General features: G+C 44.1%; 1 protein-coding gene and 1 pseudogene across 2 annotated transcripts in view; both read right to left on the reverse strand.

Moving 5' to 3' along the window:
* Positions 1–14406, reverse strand: part of LOC311018788 (peroxisomal succinyl-coenzyme A thioesterase-like) — a gene marked incomplete at its 3' end in the record, with an annotated part of 28801 nt that extends 14395 nt beyond the window's left edge. Inside the window, exons 1-8 of the mRNA XM_084017867.1 lie at positions 14138–14406; positions 13728–13827; positions 13451–13641; positions 13140–13306; positions 10049–10147; positions 6598–6677; positions 6303–6393; positions 5867–5947 (exon numbers count right to left, since the gene is read on the reverse strand). Of these exons, the coding sequence (XP_083873993.1) occupies positions 5867–5947; positions 6303–6393; positions 6598–6677; positions 10049–10147; positions 13140–13306; positions 13451–13641; positions 13728–13827; positions 14138–14333 (1005 nt within the window). The 5' untranslated portion in view covers positions 14334–14406. The remainder of the gene's footprint in view (positions 1–5866; positions 5948–6302; positions 6394–6597; positions 6678–10048; positions 10148–13139; positions 13307–13450; positions 13642–13727; positions 13828–14137) is intronic.
* A 4168-nt stretch (positions 14407–18574) lies between these two features.
* The window catches only part of LOC311019035 (peroxisomal succinyl-coenzyme A thioesterase-like), a 54284-nt pseudogene continuing 45044 nt past the window's right edge, over positions 18575–27814 (reverse strand). Inside the window, exons 7-11 of the transcript XR_014599292.1 lie at positions 27028–27110; positions 22998–23091; positions 22759–22839; positions 19495–19639; positions 18575–18890 (exon numbers count right to left, since the gene is read on the reverse strand). The product of XR_014599292.1 is annotated as a peroxisomal succinyl-coenzyme A thioesterase-like (transcript). The remainder of the gene's footprint in view (positions 18891–19494; positions 19640–22758; positions 22840–22997; positions 23092–27027; positions 27111–27814) is intronic.

Raw genomic sequence — 27814 nt, forward strand, 5'->3', positions numbered from 1 at the left:
GACATATGGTCATTGGAATTGTGTTGATAAACGTTTCAGTCAGGACCACTTTGTCAAAAAGAATATTTATTTATAAGTTTCATTTGGCGGTATGGTACTGTTCTGGGACACCCTGCTCTTCCACGCGCTTGCGTGGAAAGCCTGAGGCAGGAAGAGCACCTTCCTGCCCTTCATGAGCCATCATGAACGGCATAAGCAGGGAGCGTAGCAGCAAAGAAAAACCCCCAAAACGACCACACCGGCAATTTCCCTGACCCTCTTGCTACAAGAGATGTCAGGAGGCTATCTGAGTTCAAATAAATGTAGCCTATTTAGGTAGGAGATTAGCAGATCCGTTGCCCCTCAGCTTGATGAATAAAGAGGAGACAGACGTATCCTATCTGCTCTTCCACACGCTTGCGTGGAAAGCCTGAGGCAGGAAGAGCACCTTCCTGCCCTTCATGAGTTATCATGAACGGCATAATATATTAATACTAATAATACTAATAATACTAATAATAATAATAATAATAATAATAATAATAATAATAATAATAATGATAATAATACATTTATTTGTTGGCGCCTTCCAAACACCCCAGGTCACCTTATATGATAAATTCAATTCAATTCAATTTTATATTGTCAAACAACAGAGGTCATCACCGGACACTTAATATTGAGCAGGACTAGAATACGCTCAAAATTTCAAGAGTCAACACAATTTCAAATTCCCAACATCACCCAGGGGCAAGCTTTACAGCGACAGTGTCGAGAAAAAACTGCCTTAATAGGCTTTTAGGCAGAAATCTCGTGCAGCCCAGGCCCTTGGGTTCCAACTGCATTTGGTGTTGGTAGTATAGTAGTAGTAGCATTACCAGTAGTGGTGGCATTAACAGACGCATGTATCAAGTAGTAGTCCATGGCAGCAGGCACAGCCAGGCCGGGAGCGCAGCACCAAAGAAAAGGCCCCCAAAACGACCACACCGGCAATTCCCTGACCCTCTTGCTACAAGAGATGTCAAGAGGCTGAGTTAAAAATAAATGTAGCCTATTTAAATAGGAGATAGGCCGATCAGTTACCCCTCAACTTGGTGAATAATAATATTTTGATTATACTTATGTACTTCCAATATTCGGCTCATGGCTTGAGCATCTAGGATGGCGCAGATAACGTTCATAAGCAGGTGAGGACCATCTGCCCATGGCTTTTAGGTTGGGCACATTGCTGCTGTGGTTGCCGCTCCAAAGCGGAACGAATGAGCCATGCAGCGTTCTGGAGGGAGGCCGCAGAATTTGCAGAGGAGGCGGAGGCAAGAGGTGAACCAGGCTCGTGACAGGGGTTCTCCTCCCTCCGTGATGAACAGCGGCTCCTGTGGGCTGGCTGGAGCACGGCTCCCAGATAGCGGGCCATGGAAGAAAATGGACAAAAATCAGAGTTAGTTTGGGAAATAGGAACAGATATTCCGCTTCTGTCTCTATCAGTTTTGGAATGTTTCAGGAACACAAAGGTAATGACTGTGGAGAGTTACATGGCCTATGGTGAGGTCTTGGGAGGGGTTGAAGATCGTGAGCGTGTGGTGAATTCTCCACACCTCTTTGGATCGAGCCGTGAGATTAGCGGCCAAAATAAAGGCAAAGCATTTCACCACAAGGTGGCCGCCGAGTGCGGACCTGAATACACGTCATTGAACTTTTAACCAATAAGAACCATTCCGCTGTAGCGGAGGTGTGGGCAAGCCGGTTGTAGCCGTCGCAGACCGCGCTGCTTAGCGCTGCGAGAAGCGGCTCTTTAAAACTATTACCGCGATGTTTTAGGTCACGTGATATGGTCGTATGTGTGATCTGTGACGTATATGTAGTCGGCTGCTAAGCTAAAACAAATTCTAGCCATCATGCATCGCTTCAACCCACATACAATGCGTTAGGTACATCGGGTCGAATTCGCCTACTGAAATCAGAGCGCAGCAGGATTTGACTAGATTGACATCATTACCTGCGACTGCGGGGATCTGGCTTCTCAGGTTGCCAGAGATGGCAGCAGCGGGAGGGTAGAATGGGTCGCCGGTGGAGGTTAGGACTGCACTTCCCAGAGTTCTGCGCGGGATAGAGACGCCGTCGGAGTGACGTCTTTGGCCTGCGTCGAGGAGGAAGCGGCAGGTTCCCGGGATGTAAACACGGCGGCCTGGAGAGAAGAGCTGGAAGGTGAAGCAGTAGCGGCCTCTAAGCTTTGTATCCTGGAATTCATGCTGGAAATGGATGACTGGGTGGAAAACAGCACTGCCATGATGGCGTCGTCCCCCGGAGCTGCAGAGGCGACTGCTGGAGTCGGGGCTCTAGCTCTTTTGGCCAGCGGGGCAGCAGCTGGAGTCGGAGCGAATGCTGAGTTCCGGGAGCTGTGTTTGCGTTTGCTGAAGCTTTCCGAGGAGCGGAGACAGGAGCTAATCGGTGGGTGGAGGTTGAGAGCGACGACATCAGGAGCAGCAGGGTGAGTACGAACGTGAATAGCGAATTCTCTTCGAACGGAAGCTCGTCTTGAAAACGCCGGCAGAGGAAGCAACGAGGGAGGTCAGGCTAGAGCAGTTTAAATAGCGCGCTCTGAATGCAATTTCCCAATAGGAAGCGAGCACGGGGAGTCAGCTGAACCGTCAGCTGATCTCCTCGGTTTTGACAGCTATGCTGTTGCTGCTGATTTAGAGCTTGACGTCGTGGCCTGCCAGAACTAACGCTACGCTTGATGTGTGGACAGTGATAATTGAATGGTATTTTTTATTTATCATGTTACAAATCTGACAAAAACGAAACTAAAACCACAAATTACATGTAAATACAGCAAACGGTCTAACAGGAAGGAGGAGCTGCTGGACCTGAAGCCGGTCAGTGAACCAGCTGTTTATAAAACCAACAACATGGGGAGAAGTGGACGATGTGGTTTTTGTAGTCCATTATTGTAGTTTCTCCAGCGCAGATGCACATCAATCACCGGTGCCGATTATCAGCTGTCAATCATCAGCAGCATTATAATGACGTAGCTTAGTGAAAGTCCGGTCGGATTCTCTGAGCACCGCAGTCGACTTTTCCTAAATCCTTTTGAGTTCTCCTATCGCCTTTCCTTAACCCTGTGACGTTTTCCCCAGAGGTCAAGGATAGGAGTTAGGAATAGGAGTTAGGACCTTATTTTTTGACTATTCGACTGCACCCCCAGACTCTATTCACAGGGAGGCAGGGAGCTGACAAGGGACAGGTGAAACACTAGTAGTCAACAATAATCGATTCAGCAATGCGTCGCAATGCGGGGCATGCACGATTCAGCATCGATGCGGCAGCTTGCCATAATTGATTATGTCACTGTTTATTTTCTGGCCTGGAGTGGACAATAAAGCTGTGAAGTTTCAATTACTTCCGGGGGCATTTCCCGAACAACAACACTAAAGGATCAAGATGGCTGAGGCAGAGGAAGATGACTGCGATAGATGGGTAATTAAAGTCACAGTCGGCAAGTCTGGCAGATCGAGTCGAATTTGGAATGTTTCCAACACTCAGGCCCCTCCCCCTCTACCACCGAGCTCCTCCGCTCCCTCCCATCGAGTGCTCGTCAGTGCGCATGCACCAGATTCTGTGAATGCGCCCGTGTCATCGATAAACGGCATGGAGTACACGCTACACAGAGGTAGGCTGGCTAACTTTACTTTTGCAAAACAAACAACAGTTGTTGTGTTTTTTTTCTTCTAAAACCGGATGATTTATGTAGTTCTATCGGTTTCAGTGAATATGATAAAAAAAAATGTTGCTGACTGCGACTTTAAAAATGCACCCAATGCTTAGAAAGCAGACATCTGGACACATTTCGGATTCTCCGAAGTTAATTGGAAACTAGACAAGACTTACGCGGTGTGTCAAACCTGCCACACTAGAATCAAATACTTCTGCTGGAAAAAAGTTGGCTGTTATTGCTCTATTTATTTCAAATTGTTCTAAAGCAGGGAAAAGAGAAACATTTATCATTCAAAGCACTGAAAGCAGTGATTTATGTTTTCTTTTTCAGGTTTGAAAATGCCATATCCAATACCTTGTACGATTCAATTTTATTTTATTTAATGACATTTATGTCAAAGATACAGGAGAGTGATAATACATACATAGCAGCCAATAATATCTGTTGTTCAATATCTGACTGCTTGTATTGCCTCATGACTGATACAATTTTGATGCATTGCAATGCATCGTAGAATCAAATTGAATCGAATCGTTACCTCGTGAATCGTAATCGAATCGAATTGTGAGGGTAGTAACAACGCACATCCCTATGAAACACATTAGGACAGCCAGTGAAACTTCTTTTCAACCACATTTTGTCTGGAGAAAGGAAGGAAGCTGCTTTGTATCTTGTTGGTAAGTCAGAAATTAATTGTAGATTTGGGTTTAGGCATTCTGTGAGTAGAGCTAGTTGTAACATTTATTCTTGTCTAGATAGCGTGTTGTTTAAATTCTTGTGAACCTCTGACAATCACATTGTAACTCGCATCTCGGACTGTCTGGCAGACATCTCTGTCTGGACAACTGCACATCACCTCAAGCTTAACCTGAATAAAACCAAACTCCTCTTCATCCCGGGGAAAGACTGCCCTCGCATGGACCTGTCGGTCACTGTTGAGGGCATCACAGTATTGCCGTCGTCAACTGCAAGGAACCTGGGTGTAATCCTCGAATGACCAACTATCCTGCACCCCTAACATCACTGCTGTGGCCCGATCCTGCAGATTTGCCCTCTACAATATCCCAGGATTCGGACTTTCCTCACAAAAGGATGCAACGCAACTCCTGGTCCAAGCACTGGTCATCTCCCGCCTTGACTACTGCAACTCTCTCCTGGCTGGACTCCCTGCCTCAGTGACTAAACCATTGCAGCGTATCCAGAACGCTGCAGCATGCCTTGTCTTCAATCTACCCAAATTCTCCCACGTGACCCCCCTCCTCCGTGACCTCCACTGGCTCCCTGTTGCAGCCCGCATCCAATTCAAGACGATGGCACTGGCCTTCAAGGCCATCAATGGAATCATCTACCTTCAAACACTGGTCAAACCACACGCCCTGACGCAAGCACTTCGCTCCTCTACTTCAGCTGGCGGGCTGGTACCACTATCGCTGAAATCAAACAAATGTCGCTCAGCAAAGTCCAGACTCTTCTCTGTTCTGGCGCCTCAGTGGTGGAAAGAACTCTCGACCAATGTCAGGACAGCAGAGTCATTTGCCATCTTCCGAAAAAGAGTTCTTAAGGTAGATTTGTTGAACAGCTACTACTTTACTCAGACGAGGATCTAACACTTGTTCTATTTTTAGCTCTTACTTTTCTTTCTTTCTTTCTTTGACAAATGTACTTATTGTAAGTCGCTTTGGACAAAAGCGTCTGCTAAATGACCTAAATGTAAATGTAATTAGAGTAGGGTAATCAGGTAGGGAAATCAACACGAGAGGGTGGTGGAGTCAAGACAGCAGAAACAACAAGGACCAGGAAGTACGAGACAGAAAACCAGACAGGGGACAAAACTACAAAATAAAACAGGAAATTATTCACCAAAAAGCCCAGATCCTAACAAAATATATATATTTAAGTTGTTGTCCACCATTGTGAGGTTGTAATGTAAAGGACTTTGTAATACAAAAGCCAACTTTATATGTCTAACACATTAAAAACAACACTCAGTCAGCTGCTATGAAGGTAAGAATTAGAGTGTTGGTGGGCAGCCAGTTTTATTCCAGGTTTTAGTGCACAGTCTAGTTATGGCATTTTAATTGTATCTTTATATATAAAGAACATTTAAAACAAACAAACAAACAAAAAACAAAGACCTATTCACACAAGATGTCATCACGTCAGTGAACTCACGTCCATTGCAGACTCGTAGGCGGGCAAGTTCTGATCATCCTCACCTACAACCAACAACAGAGGACACTGGAGTCGTCCCACCTGCTCACACACATGCACACACACATGCGCACACGCACACACACACACACACACGCACGCACTCAAATACACACAGTTTTGAAAATTTGACCAGCAATCAACTGTGCCATTTATCTGTAGATTTTTGAGACTTTTCTAGAGCTAGAAGGATTATTGTATCCACAAATAATCCCTCCACATCTCTGTTGAGGGATTCCACAGGTGATAGTGAGAGTAATTACACAAACATCATTACCCCATAAATAATAATCAAATGATCATCCTTTGGGACTACAACACAGTTCAAATTTTCTTTTAATGTTTGAAAATAACACAATATATGGAAAAGGTAACAATTCTGACTGGTGGTACTCACATCCACTTTGAGAGAGGGGTCAGTGGGGATGGGCAAATGTTGATCTCGGAAAACCACTTCATTCTTCTCATTAAAGAGTGTCTTATTTCTGCTTGAACAAAACAAATAATACTGATAATGCTTCATATAAAGTTCCATATTTGTCCTCAGTGCAGAACCACAGGAACAAATATGGTGTCATTAAAATCTTTGGTTGGTTCTCTAGGGAGCAGGCAAGGCATCAACGAAAATCTGACCTGTAAAAGTTGAGTTGTTAAACAAACATCTGAAAGGAACTGAAGGCAGATCAACTTACCTGTAAAGGGAAGTCATTTGTTCCATAGATCGGTCAACCAGCAAAAGATGACTCCCGCTAATACACACCGCACATCTGAGCTGGGAGACAGACACACACACACACACACACACACACACACACACACACACACACACACACACACACATAAAACATACAGTTGTTTACACATCATCACCTGAGACAGACTTCTTCAAATGGCCACTTGAGGAAGGCTCCAAAACCGAGTCAATCTCCATAGATTTACATTTACATTTACATTTACATTTAGGTCATTTAGCAGATGCTTTTGTGTAGATCCCAATGTTAACAGACCGGAGCATGTTTACAGCCTCAATTTAGTTTTGGTCATGTATTATTTAACTAAACTAACTGAATTAATGCCTAAATTTATGAATAATTAAGGACGTGGCAACTTTGAGTGACGTGGGTTCCTTCTTGGGTCACTAGCTGCTGGCTGTCTCCTCTGCTGCATCATCCAGGCCAGCTTCAGCTCCACTGAAGATCAAATTTCGACAGATCATTGTTGCGAGCAGCAGAGAGAAAATGGAAGAAATCGGGCCAGGATGAGGACCTCTGTCACTACCACCACCTCCTCTCTGACTTCACCTCAACTGTTTCGGCAGCTAAATCTGCCTTCTACCTGGCAAAGATCAACTCTTCCGCCTCCAACCCCCGGAAAATCTTCTCCATGTTCTCCTCCCTCCTCACCCCTCCACCTCCTTCCTCCCTCACTGTTGATGACTTTGCAACTTACTTTACCGAGAAAGTAAAAGACATCAGTTGCTCATTCACTCCTATAACCTCCCAGAAAACATCTCCACTAACTCTCAACTCTGATGGCCTTACCAGCTTTAGCCCTCTCTCCTCTGAAGACGTTCATGCACTTGTTACGTCTAAACGTGCCACCACTACCACCTCTCTTCTCCAAGACATCTTACACGACATCTTGCCATTCCTCACCACCCTGATCAACTCCTCTCTCACCTCAGGTCTCATTCCAGCGGCTTTTAAGACGGCTACAGTGAAGCCCCTCCTAAAAAAAACCCACCCTAGACGCTGCTGACATCCAAAGCTACGGACCTGTATCTCTTCTTTCATTCCTCTCTAAAACCCTGGAACGTGCCGCCTACAACCAACTGTCATCCTATCTCTCACAGAACAACCTCCTTGACCTTAATCATTTAGGATTCAGGACTGCTCACTCCACTGAAGCGGCCCTCCACACAGTGACCGAGTCCCTGCGAGACGCCAGAGCCTCATCCCACTCCTCCGTTCTCATTCTCCTCAACCTATCTGCTGCATTCGACATCCAAAATGATAAACAAAAAGAAAAATAAAACGAGTAGAGAAAAAGAGGGGTAAAACAGTCTGTTGCTCGTCCAGCGAGTTTGGGGGAAAGACTGCGGCCTAGGACAAAGGAAACGCTGCAGACGTAATGTTCACCTCCCGTTGTAACGTGTGTCACGGTGGAGAGAGGAAGTTCTTCAGGCGGCGCTGGAATATATAGTTCACGGCTGCTCCCGGGGACCCCCTGGGGTCCCTGTGGTTGTCAGCCAATAGGGCACCAGTTGTGTGTCGTTGCACTTCGCACCCAGGTGCGAGGTGACACTAAAATGGTGGTTGTAGTTTTTTATCTCCTTTGTTCCTTTGTCCTGACCGCATGTGAGGGCTTCTGTAGGCCGCATTGTGTAGTCCTAAGGGTGAGGTCCCAACATTGCTCAGCAAAGTCCAGACTCTTCTTTGTTCTGGCGCCTCAGTGGTGGAATGAACTCCCGACCAATGTCAGGACAGCAGAGTCATTTGCCATCTTCCGAAAAAGGCTCAAGACTCACCTGTTCAGACTTCACTTCGCCTCTGCATAGCATGACCCACTAACAACACCCCCCCCCCCCCCCCCCCCAAAAAAACCCTTACCTATAGCACTTTGATCATAGCACTGTTGTTCTTAAGGTATGTTTGCTGAACAGCTACTACTTTACTCAGACGAGAACCTAACACTTGTTTCTATTTTTTAGCACTTACTCTATGGCGTATAAAAGCGTCTGCTAAATGACCTAAATGTAAATTGTCTGATTGGAATTTGTAACCAGAAAGTGGTGAGATCAACAAGCTTGTATGAGATGCATTTAACATTAGTTTTACGACCTGTAATTCGATGTAGAGATGATGATACTGGTCAGGGAACAGCACAACCTTGGCAACTTTCATTTTGGTGGGAAACGTCCCGGTTTGAAATGACAGATTGAAAATGTATGTCAGGGGTGAAATGATTCCATCTAATACTTTCTTAATTAGCCTCATGTCCAGGTCGTCAGCATGAGTAGAAGTTTTGGCTACGCATTTGTTGACCAGGTGTCTAATCTCTGTGTCCTTCACTGGTGTGAGAAACATTGAGCTGGGATTTCTGTCTCCATCCTTCTCAAAGTGGCCCCAGTGCAGGGGTGAGTCAGGAATGTCCTTGGCTAGCTCTGGCCCGATGTTTACAAAAAATTGGTTGAATCTATTTGTTATGACCTCCGGGTTATCCTCCTGCATGTTGTTATACTTGAAGTAGGGAGGGTAGTTTGGTTTTTTACTTTTATTATTAGTCACGTTGTTTAGAATATCCCATAATTTTTTTGTATACTTCATGTTTTCTGCTAGTAAATTGCTGTAATATTCTTTCTTGCGTTCATTTAGGATAGTGTTTAACTTGTTTCTATACCGTTTGTATCTCACTTCTGACTGGGCCGTCCTTGATTTAATGAACTGTCTGTACAGTACTGTCTGTAGTATTTTTTTTTCTGCAGGCGTTTATCAATGTTTTTGTGAGCCATGGTTAACTTCACCTCGGTGATGAACGCCCCCTCTCGGATATCTCCTTTCATCAGAGGAGTTCGGCCTATCAGGACACACCAAATTTCTCCTCAGTGATGAATGCCCCCTCTCGGATATCTCCTATCATCAGAGGAGTTCAGCCTATCAGGACACACCGAACTTCACCTCAGTGATGAACGCCCATTCTGGTTGACAGTTGATAGGCTCAGGGAGGACCAGTTTATAGGTGTAGAGACCAGAGAAAACCTGTTTTTCATAATATGGGACTTTTAAATGGGACCTACAGTATTGTGCTTGTCCTTATTTTCTCTCATATATGTTTAACCTTTCAGAAATTGATATTAACCATGGCCAAAGTGTTAAAAAAAAGTAGATTGAAAAAAACAGTACGTTCAAGTATTTTCTGTGGATAAAAACATTAGGAAACTGTGTGCCGACTTCCGTGTGAATGCAGCATCAGGCGGCGTTGTCACTGCCAAATCTCAGAAAGTTATCGAGGACGTCACTGACGTCGGTTCATTAGACTATGGTTCATTAAACTAGAGCCGCTACATCAAGCTGCACCACCCAGAAGAAATATTCACCAGCCGTCACTGATGAAGACAGTAACTTTCCACTATAGCCATCTTACCTTTATCACTTGGGAGTAGACCGCCATTTTGAGGGTAATACTGGTGCCCAAGGAAAGACCCAACATGGCGATCCTGCTGCCGAGGATCTGAGGATAGACCTGGACGTGCCCTTACTCTCTCTTCGACCTCCCAGGTGAGTGTGGCGACCACGCGGGAGTGTAGAAGGATAGTATCCGCGGCAGCAGAGTACTCTTCTTCCTGGAACTGCCGGGACAGGGCATCAGGCTTGACGTTGCGGGACCCCGGCCGATCTGGTGGTCCACTGTGTCGAAGGCAGCTGTTAGGTCCAACAGAACCAGAACAACAGAGTGGCCAGAGTCTGTGGCTAAAAGAATATAATTAAAAACTTTCAACAGTGCCGATTCAGTACTGTGATTGGTTTTAAACCCGGACTGGAACACTTCAAGACAGTTGTGCTCATCTAAGAATAATTTCAGTTGGCAGTAGACAAATTTCTCCAGAATCTTAGAAAGAACGGAAGTTTAGAGATTGGCCTAAAATTAAACAACACAGACGAGTCTAAGCCAGGCTTTTTTATGAGTGGTGTCACTACTGTGTGCTTATAACTCACAGGTACAGTCCCATATGCTAAGCTACTGTTTATAATGTTGAGCACATACGGTGCCAAGGTGGGAAAAACCTCTTTAAAAAGACGAGGTGGAATTGGATCATTAGGGGATCCAGCAGGCTTCATATGACCAATAGTTTCATTCAAAGATGAGAGGCTGACAAGCTCAAACTGGTTGAAGACAGCAGAGCGTGTGGCAAAGTCCAAGTGGTCTTAAGAAGGACCAATGAGGGCCCTAATGCTGGAAACCTTATTTATAAAAAAGCTCAGGAAGTTTTCACACATTTCAGTGTGGTTCTCCAGGCAGACTGATTGTGGGGCATTAAGAACAGAGTTTACAATTTTAAAAAGAACATGAGCGTTGTGACTGTTAGAGGCAATTAATTCAGAAAAGTATTTGGCCTTAGCAGATCTCACTGTTCTCTGATAAAAATGCCAACTATCCCTCAAAATCTGGAAGGACACCTGCAACTTGTCTTTTTTCCACTTTCGCTAAGCTCTTCTGCATTCACGCCTGACAGTGCGCGTAGCATCATTCATCCAGGGCTCAGGTCTAGGTTTGGCAAGCCTAGTTTTTAGTGGAGCCACAACATTTAAAATAGATTGACATGTAGAGTTGAAGTGAAAAGACAATGCCTCAACCTCTGAGTTAAAGCCCAGAGACTCGGTAGGGCTGGTTGCAGAGCTGAAGACTGCAGTGAACTGAGCAGCAGTGGAGGAGGTGACAACACAACAGCGCTGCGCAGTAGCGCAAGGTTTGATCACATGACAAGGAAGCGGCATGTCAAAAACAACAGGCATATGGTCTGAAAACACAGCGTCACCTACTTCTAGGTTACAAACAGTAAAACCATGTGTTAAAACCAGGTCAAGAGTGTGTCCATGTTCATGTGTAGGACCAGAGACAAGCTGAGCGAGATTAAAAGAGTCAATGAGGTGTAAAAAGTCTCTGGCTAAAGGCTCCACAGGACAACACACATGAATATTAAAATCCCCGACAACTCTGTCATATTTAGGCGAAAAGTCACCAATAAAATCTTTGTTGTACCTGGGTGGTCTGTATATAACCACACACAACACACGGGGATCAGAGCCAAGCTCAAATTGGTTTATCTCAAAGCTGGAGTAACAGGTTGTCGGCGAGATCTGTTTACAAATAAAGCAATCCCTGTAAACAGTCGCTATGCCTCCTCCGCGCCCTGACGTCCTCGGACAGTTAAAATAGCTGCAATCAGGTGGCAAAAGTTCGCAAAACGCATTATACTCACCAACAGTCAGCCATGTCTCCGTTATGCAGAGAAGGTCCAGTCCGCGAGAGGTAAAGAAATCCTTTAAAATAAAAGTTTTGTTAGCTAGCGATCTAGCGTTCACTAGGGCCATCCTAATAGGAGCTGGAGCCGGGGCGGTAGCCGTCTGAGGAGCCCGAGCAAGAGGCCGCAGGTTGTGAGTGTTCAACCCGCACCCGCGCAGGTAGGGAAAGAAGTGATGCCGGGTCGTTTGTCCCTCGTCAGAGCCGATCACAGGTACCAGAGCAGGGCCAGCAGTATCCAGGTAACGCAGAGGAATGAGGCGGCGATAAATCGACCGATTATCTCCAGAAAATGCAACAGGAGAGCACGCCAAACAGGCTTTCAGTTTGACCAGCCTACCACTGCGTTTCCCCCCGCGTTTGCGTCCTCTGCGTGCAGGTGGAGCTGGAACACGCCAGAGGTAAGCCGGTACACCTGACAGAAGCGGTGGGCTGACAATTTTACGTCCGTTTTGTTCATCAAATTCACATTTCCAGAAGAGGGTCGGAGATTTAGGAGTGTTTGGCGATCGTATATCAGCAGAGAGTTGGCATTAGATACAACAAGCGACAAAAACAACAGAAGCAGGCCGCGTACACTGGCGCCATCTTGACCTCTCTGAGTCGGTATATAAGGATTTTAGTTGAATGCAATTATACCTGAAAACCAGTACCTCAATTTTTGTTTCCCTAACATGAACACAGTTAGTGTTTTCAGTAGGTAGAATATAGCACTAAATGTAATATAAATGTTGTTACTTTACTTGACCTGGCTGGACAACAGTGGCTCTGTGTTTAGAGATTATTCAAAAACCTCTCCTTCCTCCAGTCAATGGAAAATGATTAAACTAGTTTAAACAGTTATATTTCACTGTTGTGGTTAATTGATGACTTTATCATTTTATTGATTAAAAATCTAAACCCAAAAGAGTCAGGACATTTGCTACTGATTTATATATGTATTTATATATTCCTGCCGGATTTGAATGTGGTGGATTTTTGTTTTATATTGTATCTCTTTCTATTATGGGTTGTATAAAACATTGTAAAAAGTCAACTTAGCTTTGGTAGAAATGTGCCGATTCTTACTTTGAGTGGATATTACATTCATCCAGCAGGGATGCAGTGGGATGTCTGCTGAATGTGGAAGTGGGCTTTTTTGCTAACTTTTTTTGCAGTATTCTAGAACGTTGATTCGATTTTTTTACTGTAATTTAGACGTCATTGGGTTTACCTCAAAGTACTCGTTCACCATCTTCTTGGTTCCCATGGTGACTTTAGGTGTCAGGTAGTCGAGGGCCAGAGAAGCGATGCCATGGGAGGCCAGCAGCGCAGCGCGGTACTCCACCAACTTCCCTCCACCCCCCCACAGGTCCAGGAGGCCGGGGAAAGGTCCCAGTCCTTCATGCGAGTCAAAACATGAAACACTTTACAGCTGACACAACAATGAGATGTTAACGTCTGATTTTCTCTCTGATGGGAACATTTTGGAGTTTACAATCCCAACCAACAAACACCTCCCGCCAGACTTCCCTCTGGTCCTACCTGAGGGGAGGAAGAGGGTTGCACTGATTCCGCCCTCTGTTACCGGGATCCTGCGGACGCCGGGCGCCATGTACCAACGCTCCACCACCACACTGGCCAGTGGCACCTGGTCCAAGAAGCCCTCAGTCTGGTGACCCTGGTACACCGAGATTGAGACCTCCATGGGAGTCTGGACGTTCATCTTCCTCATCCTGAGGGATGATGAGGAATAGTCAACTCTGATACTAATTCAGTACTGATTGGTATCATCTGAACAGCTTTTTCCTTGTTGGCCTACCTGAGCCCAGGTTTGCTGCCTGGAACTGGTCTGAGGCTCCACAGTAGACCCATCGCTTCAACCCCAGAATATGTCCCGCCCAGACTGACATCCTCTGAAACTGGAAGGTAAAAGGGTATAAACAACTTTCAGATTTTTCAGAACTTAAATTACCCATTTTAACTATGTTACTTTGATCAAGGTTGGTGAACATTTTCTGAGCAACTTTCTCGAGACTGATTTTTTGTTCCACATCTGCAGATTATTTGAAAAAACATCTTAAATAACATTACTACTATAAATGCTCTAAATAACTACCACATTTTTAATTTTATAAAGAACATTTTAAATAGTTCTTTTGTATGTCTAGAAAATGATGCTGAAAAAAGTTCAAACCCAATGAAATCAGTTCTGTGTAATGGACAATGTACCGTTTACGGTCGCGTTGGCTTTGGCGGTGTAGTGAGCGAACGCCGCCCAGCTTTGTCCATTTTCATCCTGGTGGAGGGCGTAGACGGTCAGATGGAAACCAGACACGACATTTTGGACCAAGATGGTGAACTTCTCATCCACAAGTCCTCTGGTGGGCTTTACCGACAGCATCACATAACACTGCTTGCTGGTCATCCTGAAGTGAACACTGGCATAAACCGTGTGGGAGCGAGTTGCTGTCCCAAATGAAGGAGATCAAATATCAAGGGGGTTAAATAGAGTGTGACATGGACAGATGGATTGGTCCAGGGTGCAATGTACTGAATCATTGGCCCATACCAGACTCCACCCTGTGATTGCTAGAGACAGCCTGGAGCTTCAGCTTCCTTCCCCCTGCAACAACACTGTATGAACGTTTTACAGGTACCGCCCTTTCACAATCTCTCAAGCAGATATCTGCACATGAATGCATCGTTTCCATACCAAGCTTTCTGTCCAAATATTTATATTAATAAAGGTGCAATCCCACAGGCACAAGAAGAATGTGGCTGTAGCTGAAAATTAAGCATGAGAATGTTACGCAAATATGTACACTAAGGCAGGTTTAATCATTTCATATATTAAACAGTAAATATAAGCAGCTATTTCAACACAGAAATGTCCTTAAACATTTCAGAAAACTCCCATTCGCAAAAAATCTAAAGAGCTCGGCAAAGAATGGTCACAGATTATGTCCACGATATGAAATGTTGAAAGTGTTGGAGAATACCGAGTAAAAACGGTAGTTTGGAGTTGGTTCAGATTCCGGAAAAAGGCGGAGACACGTAGGAGAAAAACCCACCAGAGAGCAGGTCAGGTTCACAGAGTCAGTTACTATGGTAACTGAACTTAAGGCTGAGTTACCTCTCTTTCTGGAACAGAAAACTCAGAGTACCCCTCTTCTCAGGGTTAACAAACTCCAGAGTTTCAGGAAAAACTGCTTTCTGGATCACACCCCTGGACTGTAGACGAGGTCAGGAGGCGATGACAAACAGCTTCATGCAGCCTTCAGAGAATATATAGAAGGTCTCAGTAACCCGAATGTCCTGTTAGTGTCACAGTCCCTCCCCAGCGACACCTGCATGTTTGTGTGTTTATTTCTCAGCCACTTTGGTATGATTGAGGTGTGTTTGGGTTTTGTCCTTTTATTCTAAATGGACCATAATGTACTAAATGAACATCATGCTGGACTGAAGAAGATCTAAACTAGAGATTGAGAACATAAACTCATGTTGACAATGTTTAGTGCGATAATAACTGGAGTGAGAAGAAATAATTTTGTCATAGACTTTTTGCCACCAGAGGAGTTGCCCCCTATGGCCAGGAGAGAGAATGCAAGTTTGAGGCACTTCTGCGTTGGCTGTGTGCTTTAGAGGACGTCCATACGAAGACGTTTTTTGTGCGTAAACGCACAAGTCTTGTGCGTTTCGCCCTGCCGTCCATACGGATCCAGCATTTTCGCTGCCCGAAAATGCACTTTTTTGAAACCAGCTCTCAGGGTGAAAAAGAAAAAGACGACACCCCTCCGTTTCGTGTTCGTTTTCATGTAGACAGCGAAAACGAATACGATGACGTCATCGGCCCGCCCCTCGACCCTCGAGCCTGACTTCTTCCCCCGCGACGTCTTGTAACAACAACAACAACAACGGCGGCCTACGTGCTCGTAGCAGATATTCTGCTCGTCTGTACGACGGCGTATCAGGGCCACTGTATGAAAAAAAAACGGAGCCGAGAGAGGGGGGCAATATTCAGGGAAAAAAGTCGCAGATTTGCTACTTTTTTACGATGCTAACAAACAACCGCTAGCTAACTTCCCATGAATTTAGGCATTTATTTGTCTAATTAATCCATCACAACATGTGACAACGCCTCGTCAAGGTCCTTAGGTTGACGGCTGTTGATGCTTATTGTTGGTTTTATTTACGGGCCAAATTGTCATCTTATGGGTGTTTATTGATCGGGTGGTCGGGTGGCGATTAGCCGTAGCTCTCACGTGTTGCCATAGCAACGGCAAACATCCGGTCAAGCTCTGTCTCTTCTTCTGCCTTTTTTGTAGCAGAAACAGCGCCACATATAGGCCTGGAATATGTACTACAGCGCGCTGTATCGCTTTCAGTGGATTCGTCTGGACGCAGATTTTCTTGAAACTACACCAAGGCAAAATGGAAAAAAAAGTTTGTTTTGCTACGTGTGGATGGCCTCTCAGTTACTGAGGTTGCTGCCTGATGCATTGCCAAGCCTGTCAGGCTGTGTTATATTTACCACTATGGCAAAGGCATGACCCGCCCTACTCCTCATGCATAAACCTAACCAACCGCCATACTAATATAAGGTACTAGCCAATCAGAGGCGGATTGACATAATAAGATTGGTCATGTATTTGCTGAGCTAAACTGTCTTTTGATATTTTTTAATATTTATATCATGTTTCTAAGTTGTTTTTTTTTTAAATATGTATTTTAGCAAACTCCTTTAAGGAATAACTAATATATTAAGATTTAGAGAGAGAGAGAGATAGAGAGATAGAGAGAGAGATGTTTATTCATTTAGGTTTTATTAATGTATTAATTATACATGATAGAATGCAGGATAGGAAAGTTTTCCTGAACAAATCTGTGTGTTTATGTCACCTCTGACCCAATGTGTCCATCCTGCCTGATTGTAAATGCACATGTCCACACAAGTACTACACACCTGTAGTGAAACACTCAGATTTAGCACAGTAATGCTACATAGCGGACAACAAATCCGTCTTGACATCCTCAGAAGAAGAGATGGTGATGTTAGCTGTTAGCAGCACATTCCAGTTGATCCAGAATGCTGCAGCCCATGTTCTGACATAAGCAGGAATATTACTCCTGTATCAGCTCTGGACTTGCTGCAGAGCATCAGAACAGTTAAAGTGTTGACGGATGAAGCTACAGCAGCCCTGCATGGACTGGCACATGTACAGGGATGCTGCCCCATCAGGAGAACCACATCTATCTGAAGAGATATACACTATGAGTGACATCATGAATCAGCAAATGTGTTGACAAATAAAATAGCGTCCTGCTGCCTTGCTGAAGAGAACGTCGGCTGTGACGTGAAGAAGTCCGTGAAGAAGCCTCGTTCGTTCCATTTTCTTCAACTACCTTTGACGTTTATAGTGTTGAAACATTTTGAGAGAAAAAAAACTACTTTTCCCAAATATTTGTATTGCTAGTATTATGTTTGGAATACACATTACACACGTGGATACCTGTGTGCATGTGTGTTTACTACAATCTGGACTCCAAACTGCTCCGTCCGTGTTCTCATTTATACTGTCAGTTTGTAGGTGATGCTTCTTCAAATGATGGTGTGTGTGTGTGTGTGTGTACTGTATTGATACAAAAATAAATGTTTCTAAAAGAGTTGGATGAGTTTTTGTGTTTTTAGCAGTCAAGTGTCAAAGATAGTGCCTATAGGGAATCAGAAAAAACTTAATACAGATCTTAACTTATTCACATTATATATTATTAATCACATGGACTATTAATTACATCACACCGTGACTGCCTTTTAATTTGGTCATCTATTTCTAATTTTATTTCTATAGAAATATGTGTTTTCTTCTGCCTTGGACCATGTGTTTGGCAAATGTGTAGGACTCAGTAATATTTGAACACTCAGCTGTAGAACAAGTTCAGGCGCCGTCCCTTCAGGTAGGTCAAGAGTTCATCATTGTAATGTCACACGTTATTGACAAGCTGCGATAACAGCGTATTTACCATTACCAATAATAAAAATCAATGTCCTCATTATCCCTCTGCATATTTAAGTCTGCGTCTCCCCTTGTCTTGTGCAGTTCGTTTCGTTTCTCGTCACGTTACCATCCCCCAGCCGCAGTACATAGCCTTGCCAAGCCACGTTTGTACTTTTGCGTTCCTTTTTTTATGTACATTATTTTCATAGCCTGTTTTTCCTCCCGGTGGAGCGATTTATGTTTACGCCTTTTTTTAATTGGGAAATAAAGTGTTTAAACTGCCTCTGCCCTGCACCTGAGTCGCCCCTCCTTGCCCGAAACCTGACAATGGATGGTTGCAGCCTCACAGAGCCATTTCAGCTCTAACAGATTTAGGAAGTTTAGGTGTAGCGGCGAGTGACATGTAGGAGATCTTGATAGTTAATACCATCTAATCTAATCTAAAAAAAAATAATTTCTTAAATTATGAGGAAACTGAAATCCTTATAATTCGTTCTGACTATCTGCATTAGACATTACATCGTTAAAATCCTCACCTGGTCCCTTTTCCAATACCATGACACCTTCTGACAAACTGAACTGTGTTTGATTTGATCACCAGCTTTATTTTCAAAATCCCATTAGCAAGGTGGTCCTTTTTTATTGTTTAAAGAATATTGCAAAACAACTTTCGACAAAGCATCCATCATACATCACAGGTACTGATTCAACCAGGAACATTTCATGTCCATTAAAAGCATGAAGCGTGAGTCACATAACTTTATCTATGGGGATAAATTAACTGGACCAGAGGCTCCCGAAGTAGCTCTTCCCACTTAGTAGCTCTATAATCCTTAGCCGTTGCCTTGGTTACAGGTGGGAAAATGAAGTTGCACCAGGGTTTGCACCATCGTACAGATTCTCCCTCAGAAAGACCAGCGTCTTCCTCCAGGCGTCTTCCTGAGCGCGAGAATGTGCCACCGTCTCTCCCCCCCACAGAACCATCACTGCAACGACAACAGGCAACGGAACATCACACCTGCAATTCAAAACCTCCACCCATTCAGAGATGCAGCTTCCTGGTATGAAGCAGGGTTGATGCACACTTTATTATTATTATCGATAGGGCCGGTTTCTAGATATTGTTCTATCTCTGTATGATAATCATATGTAATATATAATAGTAATGGCACATCGAATGAACTAATTCCATTACATTTCATGTTATTACTGTACAATTTAAGACAATCAGCTGTTCTGGTCCTTGTCACACTCTCAGAATTGGGCTATATCAGTCCATTCATCTGTAAACTCCAGCTAAACCGTGACTAGACTAAAAGTCCACTCATCTCCTTCATGTTGCTTATTGGCCATTGCAGCTGGGACTAAAAACATATTATCCAGATTCTAACTATCAAAAGTACTCGGTGTCCTTCTCTGAACCCCCCTGGCCAACTCTCTCAGCTAATGAGTATCTAATGTTTGACTACTACTTCAAATCTGATATATCATTATATGTCTTCATGAGAGCAGGTGGCCTGTGGAGAACTAAATATCAGACTTCTTAAGACATTTGAAGGATGGACAGGAATGCTGTGGAGGTGAACCTACCCGTCTGAGGTGTGGGGGTGACCGGTCTGAAAGTGCTGGCTCGGGCGAACGGTGTGAACGGAGGTTCGATCAGGTGACCGGCGTTTGGGTACGACAGGACAGTCAGCAGGTGGCTGTTCCCCGCCCGCTTCATCATCTCCTTTATCTGGGAAACAGGAAGTAAAGAGATACGACAGAAAGATTGAAGTTTTTTCTGCTCTCATGTCTGAACTGTAACAAATCTTTACAAAACAGACTTAACCTCAAGAAGAATTAAGATCTAAGAATGAAACGGATGTAATATATTAAAGACATATTTTGAACTATACAAATAAATTGCAGTTTGACTCAAAATATTGGAAATAGCAATCTAACTCAAATATATATATATATACAGTATATATACACTCAACAAAAATATAAACGCAACACTTTTGTTTTTGCTCCCATTTTTCATGAGATGGACTTAAAGATCTAAAATTCATTCCAGATACACAATATTACCATTTCTCTCAAACATTGTTCACAAATCAGTCTAAATGTGTGATAGTGAGCACTTCTGCTTTGCTGAGATAATCCATCCCACCTCACAGGTGTGCCACATCAAGATGCTGATCTGACATCATGATTAGTGCACAGGTGTACCTTATACTGCCCACAATAAAAGGCCACTCTGAAATGTGCAGTTTTGTCTCACAGCAAAATGCCACAGATGCCACAAGCATTGAGGGAGCGTGCAATTGGCATGCTGACAGCAGGAATGTCAACCAGATCTGTTGCTCGTGCATTGAATGTTCATTTCTCCACCATAAGCCGTCTCCAAAGGCGTTTCAGAGAATATGGCAGTACATCCAACCGGCCTCACAACCGCAGACCAGGACCTCCACATCCAGCAGGTTCACCTCCAAGATCGTCTGAGACCAGCCACTCAGACAGCTGCTGAAACAATTGGTTTGCATAACCAAACAATTTCTGCACAAACTGTCAGAAACCGTCTCAGGGAAGCTCAACTGCATGCTCGTCGTCCTCATAGGGGTCTTGACCTGACTCCAGCTCGTCGCCGTAACCGACTTGAGTGGGCAAATGCTCACATTCGATGGCGTCTGGCACGTTGGAGAGGTGTTCTCTTCATGGATGAATCTCGGTTTACATTGTTCAGGGCAGATGGCAGACAGCGTGTGTGGCGTCGTGTGGGTGAGCGCTTTGCTGATGTCAATGTTGTGGATCGAGTGGCCCATGGTGGTGGTGGGGTTATGGTATGGGCAGGCATCTGTTATGGACGAAGAACACAGGTGCATTTTATTGATGGCATTTTGAATGCACAGAGATACCGTGATGAGATCCTGAGGCCCATTGTTGTGCCATACATCCATGAACATCACCCCATGTTTCAGCAAGATAATGCACGGCCCCATGTGGCAAGGATCTGTACACAATTCTTGGAAGCTGAAAATGTCCCAGTTCTTGCATGGCCAGCATACTCACCGGACATGTCACCCATTGAGCATGTTTGGGATGTGCTTGACCGGCTTATACGACAGCGTGTACCAGTTCCCACTAATATCCAGCAACTTCGCACAGCCATTGAAGAGGAGTGGACCAACATTCCACAGGCCACAATTGACAATCTGATAAACTCTATACGAAGAAGATGTGTTGCACTGCATGAGGCAAATGGTGGTCACACCAGATACTGACTGGTTCTGAGTCCCCAGACCCCCAATAAAGCAAAAAAATTCACATTTCAGGGTGGCCTTTTATTGTGGACAGTCTAAGGCACACCTGTGCACTAATCATGATGTCAGATCAGCATCTTGATGTGGCACACCTGTGAGGTGGGATGGATTATCTCAGCAAAGCAGAAGTGCTCACTATCACACATTTAGACTGATTTGTGAACAATGTTTGAGAGAAATGGTAATATTGTGTATCTGGAATGAATTTTAGATCTTTAAGTCCATCTCATGAAAAATGGGAGCAAAAACAAAAGTGTTGCGTTTATATTTTTGTTGAGTGTATATATATTTAAGTTGTCGTCGACCATGTGAGGTTGTAATGTAAAGGACTTTGTAATACAAAAGCCAACTTTATGGGCCCTAGTTTCGTAGACCAGGCACAGTCAGCTTTCAGCGCACCTGCGCCGCGCCGACGGGGTGTGTCCGCCTGGACTTTGCAAGTTTCGTGCACCGCGCAGGCTCGCGCAGGCACACCTCCTGTCTCGCCCACCGGCGCAAGTGGGAAAGAGGGAGGAGAAGAAGGCGTGAGTGGGAGACGAGGAGGAGACGAGGTGTGGACTGGGATTAATACAGCCGATTCAGATCTTCACCAATCAAATGAGCTCCTCTCCTCACCTTTAATGCGTTAGGGGAGGTTCAGTGCAAGTTCCGTCACTTGACAACCCGATGACAGAAGCAGCGCCGGCGCTCCCACCACGGGCATCACGCGCTGTGCGTGCGTATCATAATAAAAACAATGCCGATATTATAAAAAACAGGAGAGAGAGAGGGAGATGTTTTGGTCCGAGAGGCTGAGTTTCCGTTACGCGTGCCATCCGCCTTTGATCTGACGTCAGATGTGACGGGACAATCTATATAGATATACATTCACGTGTTGATTCAATCAGTTGCATTAAATAGTGTTTGTTGTGATTATTTATTGCATTTAAATGTGCCTGGAACTGTGGAAACCTGCCTGTGAGATCTCGGTGACGTGTGTGCACTGCGCGCCGTCAGCCAAACTTCCACTCCGCCAGCTGTGATTCGCATTGAATGAATGGACTTTATTTACGCCTTGCGCCGAAAGTAGACCAGGTTGGAGCTGGCGAGCTTTCAGCGCAGTCTCGGCGAGGCTTTTTGCCACGAAACTTCCGCTACGCCAAGCTGAATCTGTGACGCCTCCCCCTGCTGCGCCGCCACACCCATCTTGGCGCAGGCGATCCACCAAACTGCCAAACTGACGGTGCGCAAGGCTGCGCGGGTCGAAACTTGCATTGCGCCGGCTTCGCCACCCTGCGCCGCCCTGCGCTGCGCCACCAAACTAGGGCCCTATATGTCTAACACATTAAAAACAACACTCAGTCAGCTGCTATGAAGGTAAGAATTAGAGTGTTGGTGGGCAGCCAGTTTTATTCCAGGTTTTAGTGCACAGTCTAGTTTGTAATGGAGTGCATATGGCATTTTAATTTTATCTTTATTTATATAGCACATTTAAAACAAACAAACAAAAAACAAAGAGACTTTTCGTCTGAACTATTCACACAGGATGTCATCACGTCAGTGAACTCACGTCCATTGCAGACTCGTAGGCGGGCCAGTTCTGATCATCCTCACCTACAACCAACAACAGAGGACACTGGAGTTGTCCCACCTGCTCACACACACACACACACACACACACACCAGCAGCGTTTCAGCTTTCCACAAATACTTTTCTAGCTTCAGCAGAAAATGAAAGGATATCAACTCCTTGACATCTCAAACACATGTGATGATGTCACCAACACATTTTTGTGTGGTGTTACTCACATCAACTTTGAGTGAGGGGTCAGAGGGGATGGGCAACAACAGATCTCGCCAGATCACTTGGTTCTCATTGTTGAAGCGAGTCTTCTCAGCATTTCTGTTTGGACAAAAAGAAGAAAAGTTGATAAATGCTTCCTAGAAACTTTGTCCTGATGGTGGCGCCAGAGGAACAATCATGGGATCACTGAAATCTAAGGTTCATTCTCTGGGGAGCAGGTAACAAGGCAACAAGACATCTAATGGCATTGGGCCTCATTCACCAACTAATTAAATTAAGAATTTCCTTCAAACCCACTCATGAGTTCTTCACAAAGATTCTGACGTCGGCACATTGAAGAATTGAGAACACTTACTCACATTTGAGTGCTGACATTTTGGTGAAAAATACTGGTGATTGCATTGTATTCAGTTCTAGTGTTGAATAATCAGGGTTTTCTTTTTTTTTTTTTATCATTGATAATATTGTTTACATTTATGTTAATCACAGTGGAAACCGCTTTAGGGGCGTTCACACCAAATGCGATGCAATTTTTTAATTAACTAAATCACATGTAAAGTCAATGCATTGATGCGACTTGTCACAAATCAACAAGATCTCTGTGGCGCGACGGCGGCAAATGAGGCAAAATTTTTCAGCACAAATTTGTGCGTGAAGCTCTGACGCTAAGCCAATCGGCGTTGAGATTCTCCTTATGTCGTCACTCGTCAGTGAATCAGTAATGGAGGCTAACACATCACAGCGGTCTGTGTCTCCCGGAGCCGTGGGATAGTATCTTATGTTTCATACAGAGACAAACACACTAGGAGTAAAACCAGAGACTGTCGGTGGAACATACAACAAGGTCACTGCCGTATTTTTGCCGAGACGACGTTCAGAGTTTACGTAGCCGCTACGGTGTTAGCCTAGCTTAGCTGAGCGAGCTGAACGCCAAAACAAGCATTTTAAAGTTATTTTCATATCGTCTCAATGGACGGACTTAACGAATCATGTCTTCGGACTTTTTACTAAACGTTATCGGGCGTTTAGTAAACGTTTTTGGATTTCACCCTTGTAGTGAACCAGGCAATATGTGGTGTTGATACTGAATACAGCTCTATGAGATTCACCAAGCACTGCTCTGGGTGATGTTATTAACTCAGACAGGATGCCGTTGAGTAGCCTTAACACTTTGCAATGCATTTGGTGTGAACGGCCATTTACAGATATCAACCACTTATAAGGATCAAAAAGCTTGAGAAGGAATCATTCAGTATACGTCATTTGATCATAGTTATCAAGTAGTCTGCTTGCAATGTTCATTTTGGGGTTTTTCATACTTGACAATATGTGAGTTTTTTCTCAGGCTTCTGCAGGCAATGATGGCCAACAGTTTATTTAGAAATCCACAGAAACTACCACTAAGCTGTTTGTATTACTGACGTGATTTCAATTGTAAACATCTTAGTACTGTTTTAGGCTATAGCCTTATTATAATTTGAACTAAAGCTATATTTCATACAGTGCTATACTGTATTTGTAGGTAATTTGAGATTCAAACGGTCAATAAAAGTCACGATAAGATTCAATAAATAGTGAAGTTGTATATGTCAATTCATTATATTCATATTAGTATGAATGTCAATTAGGTGGATGTCTGTATGAGAAAGCAAACAGTTAGAATAATCATCCACATATCCACTTCATTTATTTGACCCAGACGAACACAGGGCTTGAAGCAGGAAAAAATCCTGTGCCTGAAATTTTTTTATGCATTGGGGAGAAGAAAATTCTGAACATTTGCAATCTAAATGAATTAATCTGGTGCACTTTGAGAGTAAACCCACATTATAGTTTGAAACAACATTCAAAACACACACAGCCAGTATCACTAAGCATAAAGTCCGCTAGCTTAATGCTAACGTATAATACCTCAGAAATTAGCATCACCAAGGGCGTAACTTTGAGTTGAACATTGGGGTGGTTGAGATTTCCACCTGTGAAGCAGGTGTGTGTGTATATATATATATATATATATATTCTTTGGCCACCAGCCACTGCGGCAGGTTTGGGTTTACCAGCCCAGATATATAGTTTGTGCCTAAAATAAAGTTGACCGACTCAGAAAATGCATAAAAATGGGTCTTGAACGTGTACTTAATTGTCTCTAACTTTAAGTATTTTGTCCCGATTACAAATGGGTTTGTAGTGTTTCCCACAGGATCTTTGGAGACTATGGTGGGGGGATTGCGATCCTCTAGGGGGGTCCGGGGGCATGCCCCCCCAGGAGAAAATTTTGAATAATTTCATTTTAATGCATCAATTTGGTGAATTCTGAGAAACAAAATATGACATATCAATTACTGACCAATTTCTTACAAACTGCTGGTACTGATACAAATGTTGACATACTAAATGGGGTTGAGGAGTTTAAGCATTCAAGAAAAGATGAGAACAAAAATGACTAAAACACAATTCGTTTATTATTATTATTATTATTATTATTAATAATGATAATAATAATAATAATATTAATAATAATAATAATATTAGTGGGTGACTATTCCTCAGCCTTCCTTGGTGTTTTGGTTTTGACTGAAGCCTCGTTCACATACGTCGTCACTCGCCCATCTCTGAGAGACAGCTGTCAATGAATGTGAATGTGTTCTAGTGGAATGTGTCCAGGACAGGCGATGTGATGTGGTCGATCGGAGATCAAATTATTTTAACTTTCTGCGATGTGAGTGAAGCGAGTACCAATCACAATGTAGAATAGAGATGATTGACAGTTGCCGTCAACAGAGAGTTCCACAGAGAGTTGTCGCTTGAAGTCGCCGCCGGCGGCAGTGAGTTTTTTTTGCCAGCGAGTAGAATTCAGCGAGAAAGCGAGTGACGGGCGAGTAGCGACGTATGTGAACGGGGCTATACGCACACGCACTGTCGAACTCGCCGGCTGGGGGGGGGGGGGGGGGGCAACCGTGAGTGGTGGCACTGGAGCCCTAGCAGTAGCTACCTCCTGTTGGGAAGATACTTTTATTCTTTTGCTTTTCTTCGCGTGCTTTCTTCATACCACCGCTGATGCGGGGAGAGACCGGGAGAGACCGGGAGAGACAGTAGAGAAGCGCAGGTCCGGCAAGGTGGGCGAAACCAAATCTCAGAGCGGGAGGGGGCACAGACAAACGTCACTATTTTTTACTGGTAAATTGAGAAAATCTACCACACTGTTGTGATTATAATGCTGAACATTCATTATCAATAATTGTGATATCATATTGGGTGGGTTGTGGTGGCTGGTTTGGATTATTGGGTGGGTTGCAACCCACCCATCCCCCCCATAAATTACGCCTATGAGCATCGACAGCGATAGCAGTAAAGCTGCTAAAAGCTGTTTTAATTCTGGCTTTAGCGCTGTTAACACGTCACAGTTTTAATATTTTTCATGCGAGAAAGTCACAGTTTAATCCAGTGCAGAGTCTGTGGGAGCCGCGACCGGTGACCAGGGCAACGGCTGTCACAGCGGCGGCAGCGCCGGTCTACTGATCTGATCGCCCAGGGCCAACCTCTGTCGTCATCCCGGGGGAGAAAAACGAGCCAAGTAACTTATCCGCACGCTTTTAGAGGTTTGCCGCTGGCTGGTTAAATTCTTTTTATTAGATTAATGTTGGTCTCATTGATGAAATCTAACAACTGTGGCAGTCGCATTAGTTTGTCTGAATGAAAAGTGTGCAGGTCTGCCTTTGGGCTGATGTTATCAATCGCTCTGGCTACGTTGTCCCGGTCCGAGGTGCCTGGAAACTTAAGGCCCGCCCTACTCTGCTCTGATTGGCTAGAACTCCTTGGTTACCTTGAGTACCATTGGTAGTTGGAACTATCACTTTAAACGACTGGTTACAGTTAAAAAAAAAAAAAAAACACTTCACCAAAATATTGCTACGCCGGATTTCCGGCACCGTGCCGGAGGTCTTCAAGCCCTGCGAACATGATCACTATAAGAGGTCTCCACTGTATTTTACGAAGCATTATGGTCTGAAAGGAGCTGAAGGAAGATCAACTTACCCGTTAAAGAAAGTCATTATTTGTTCCACAGATCCGTCAATGGGCTGCACATGACTCCCACTAATACACACCGCACACCTGAGCTAGGAGACCACACACACACACACACACACACACAAAACATACAGGTTTACACATGAACTGCAATTTATAAAAACAACTTCATGGGGAAACACTATTATCATTAACTGACCATCACCAGAGAACGGGATGGTTAAGTTAAATTTGTTGGCCCCTTTATTCTAGAATTTACGGTAGTCTTCCTGTAACTAGGGAGCGCACACTTGTGACGTTGGTGTTGCATGGCGAGCAGGGGCAGCTGTTCTGTCGGCTGTAATGTTTGGCTGAGGGCAATAATAAAGGAGACGAAGCAAGTTGGAAGAGAACAACTATTGGCTGCCTCTAATAGCTACAGGTTACCGCCGGGTTTCAATGAAGGGGAGTCCTACGAGAACTGGAAAAATGAAGTGGAAATGTGTGACAGACATGGACAAGAAAAAACTAGCTTTATCGGTAGCTTTATCGCTGAAAGGTAGAGCAAGGCAAGGCAAGGCAAGGCAACTTTATTTGTATAGCACATTTCATACACAAGGCAGACTCAAAGTGCTTCACATCATGACATGTCATACAACAAAGTGAAAAAAAAAAAGAATTATTTAAAAGAAAATAAAGGCAAAATTAAAATGCATTACAGAAAGACAAGGAGAATAAAAACATATTTGCAATAATTAAAAACAGTGCAGACATTAAAAGATTTAGCAGAAAGCTATGGTGAACATAAAAGTTT

This window comes from Eutrigla gurnardus (assembly GCF_963514095.1).
Source record: "Eutrigla gurnardus genome assembly, chromosome: 9".
Taxonomy (NCBI): domain Eukaryota; kingdom Metazoa; phylum Chordata; class Actinopteri; order Perciformes; family Triglidae; genus Eutrigla; species Eutrigla gurnardus.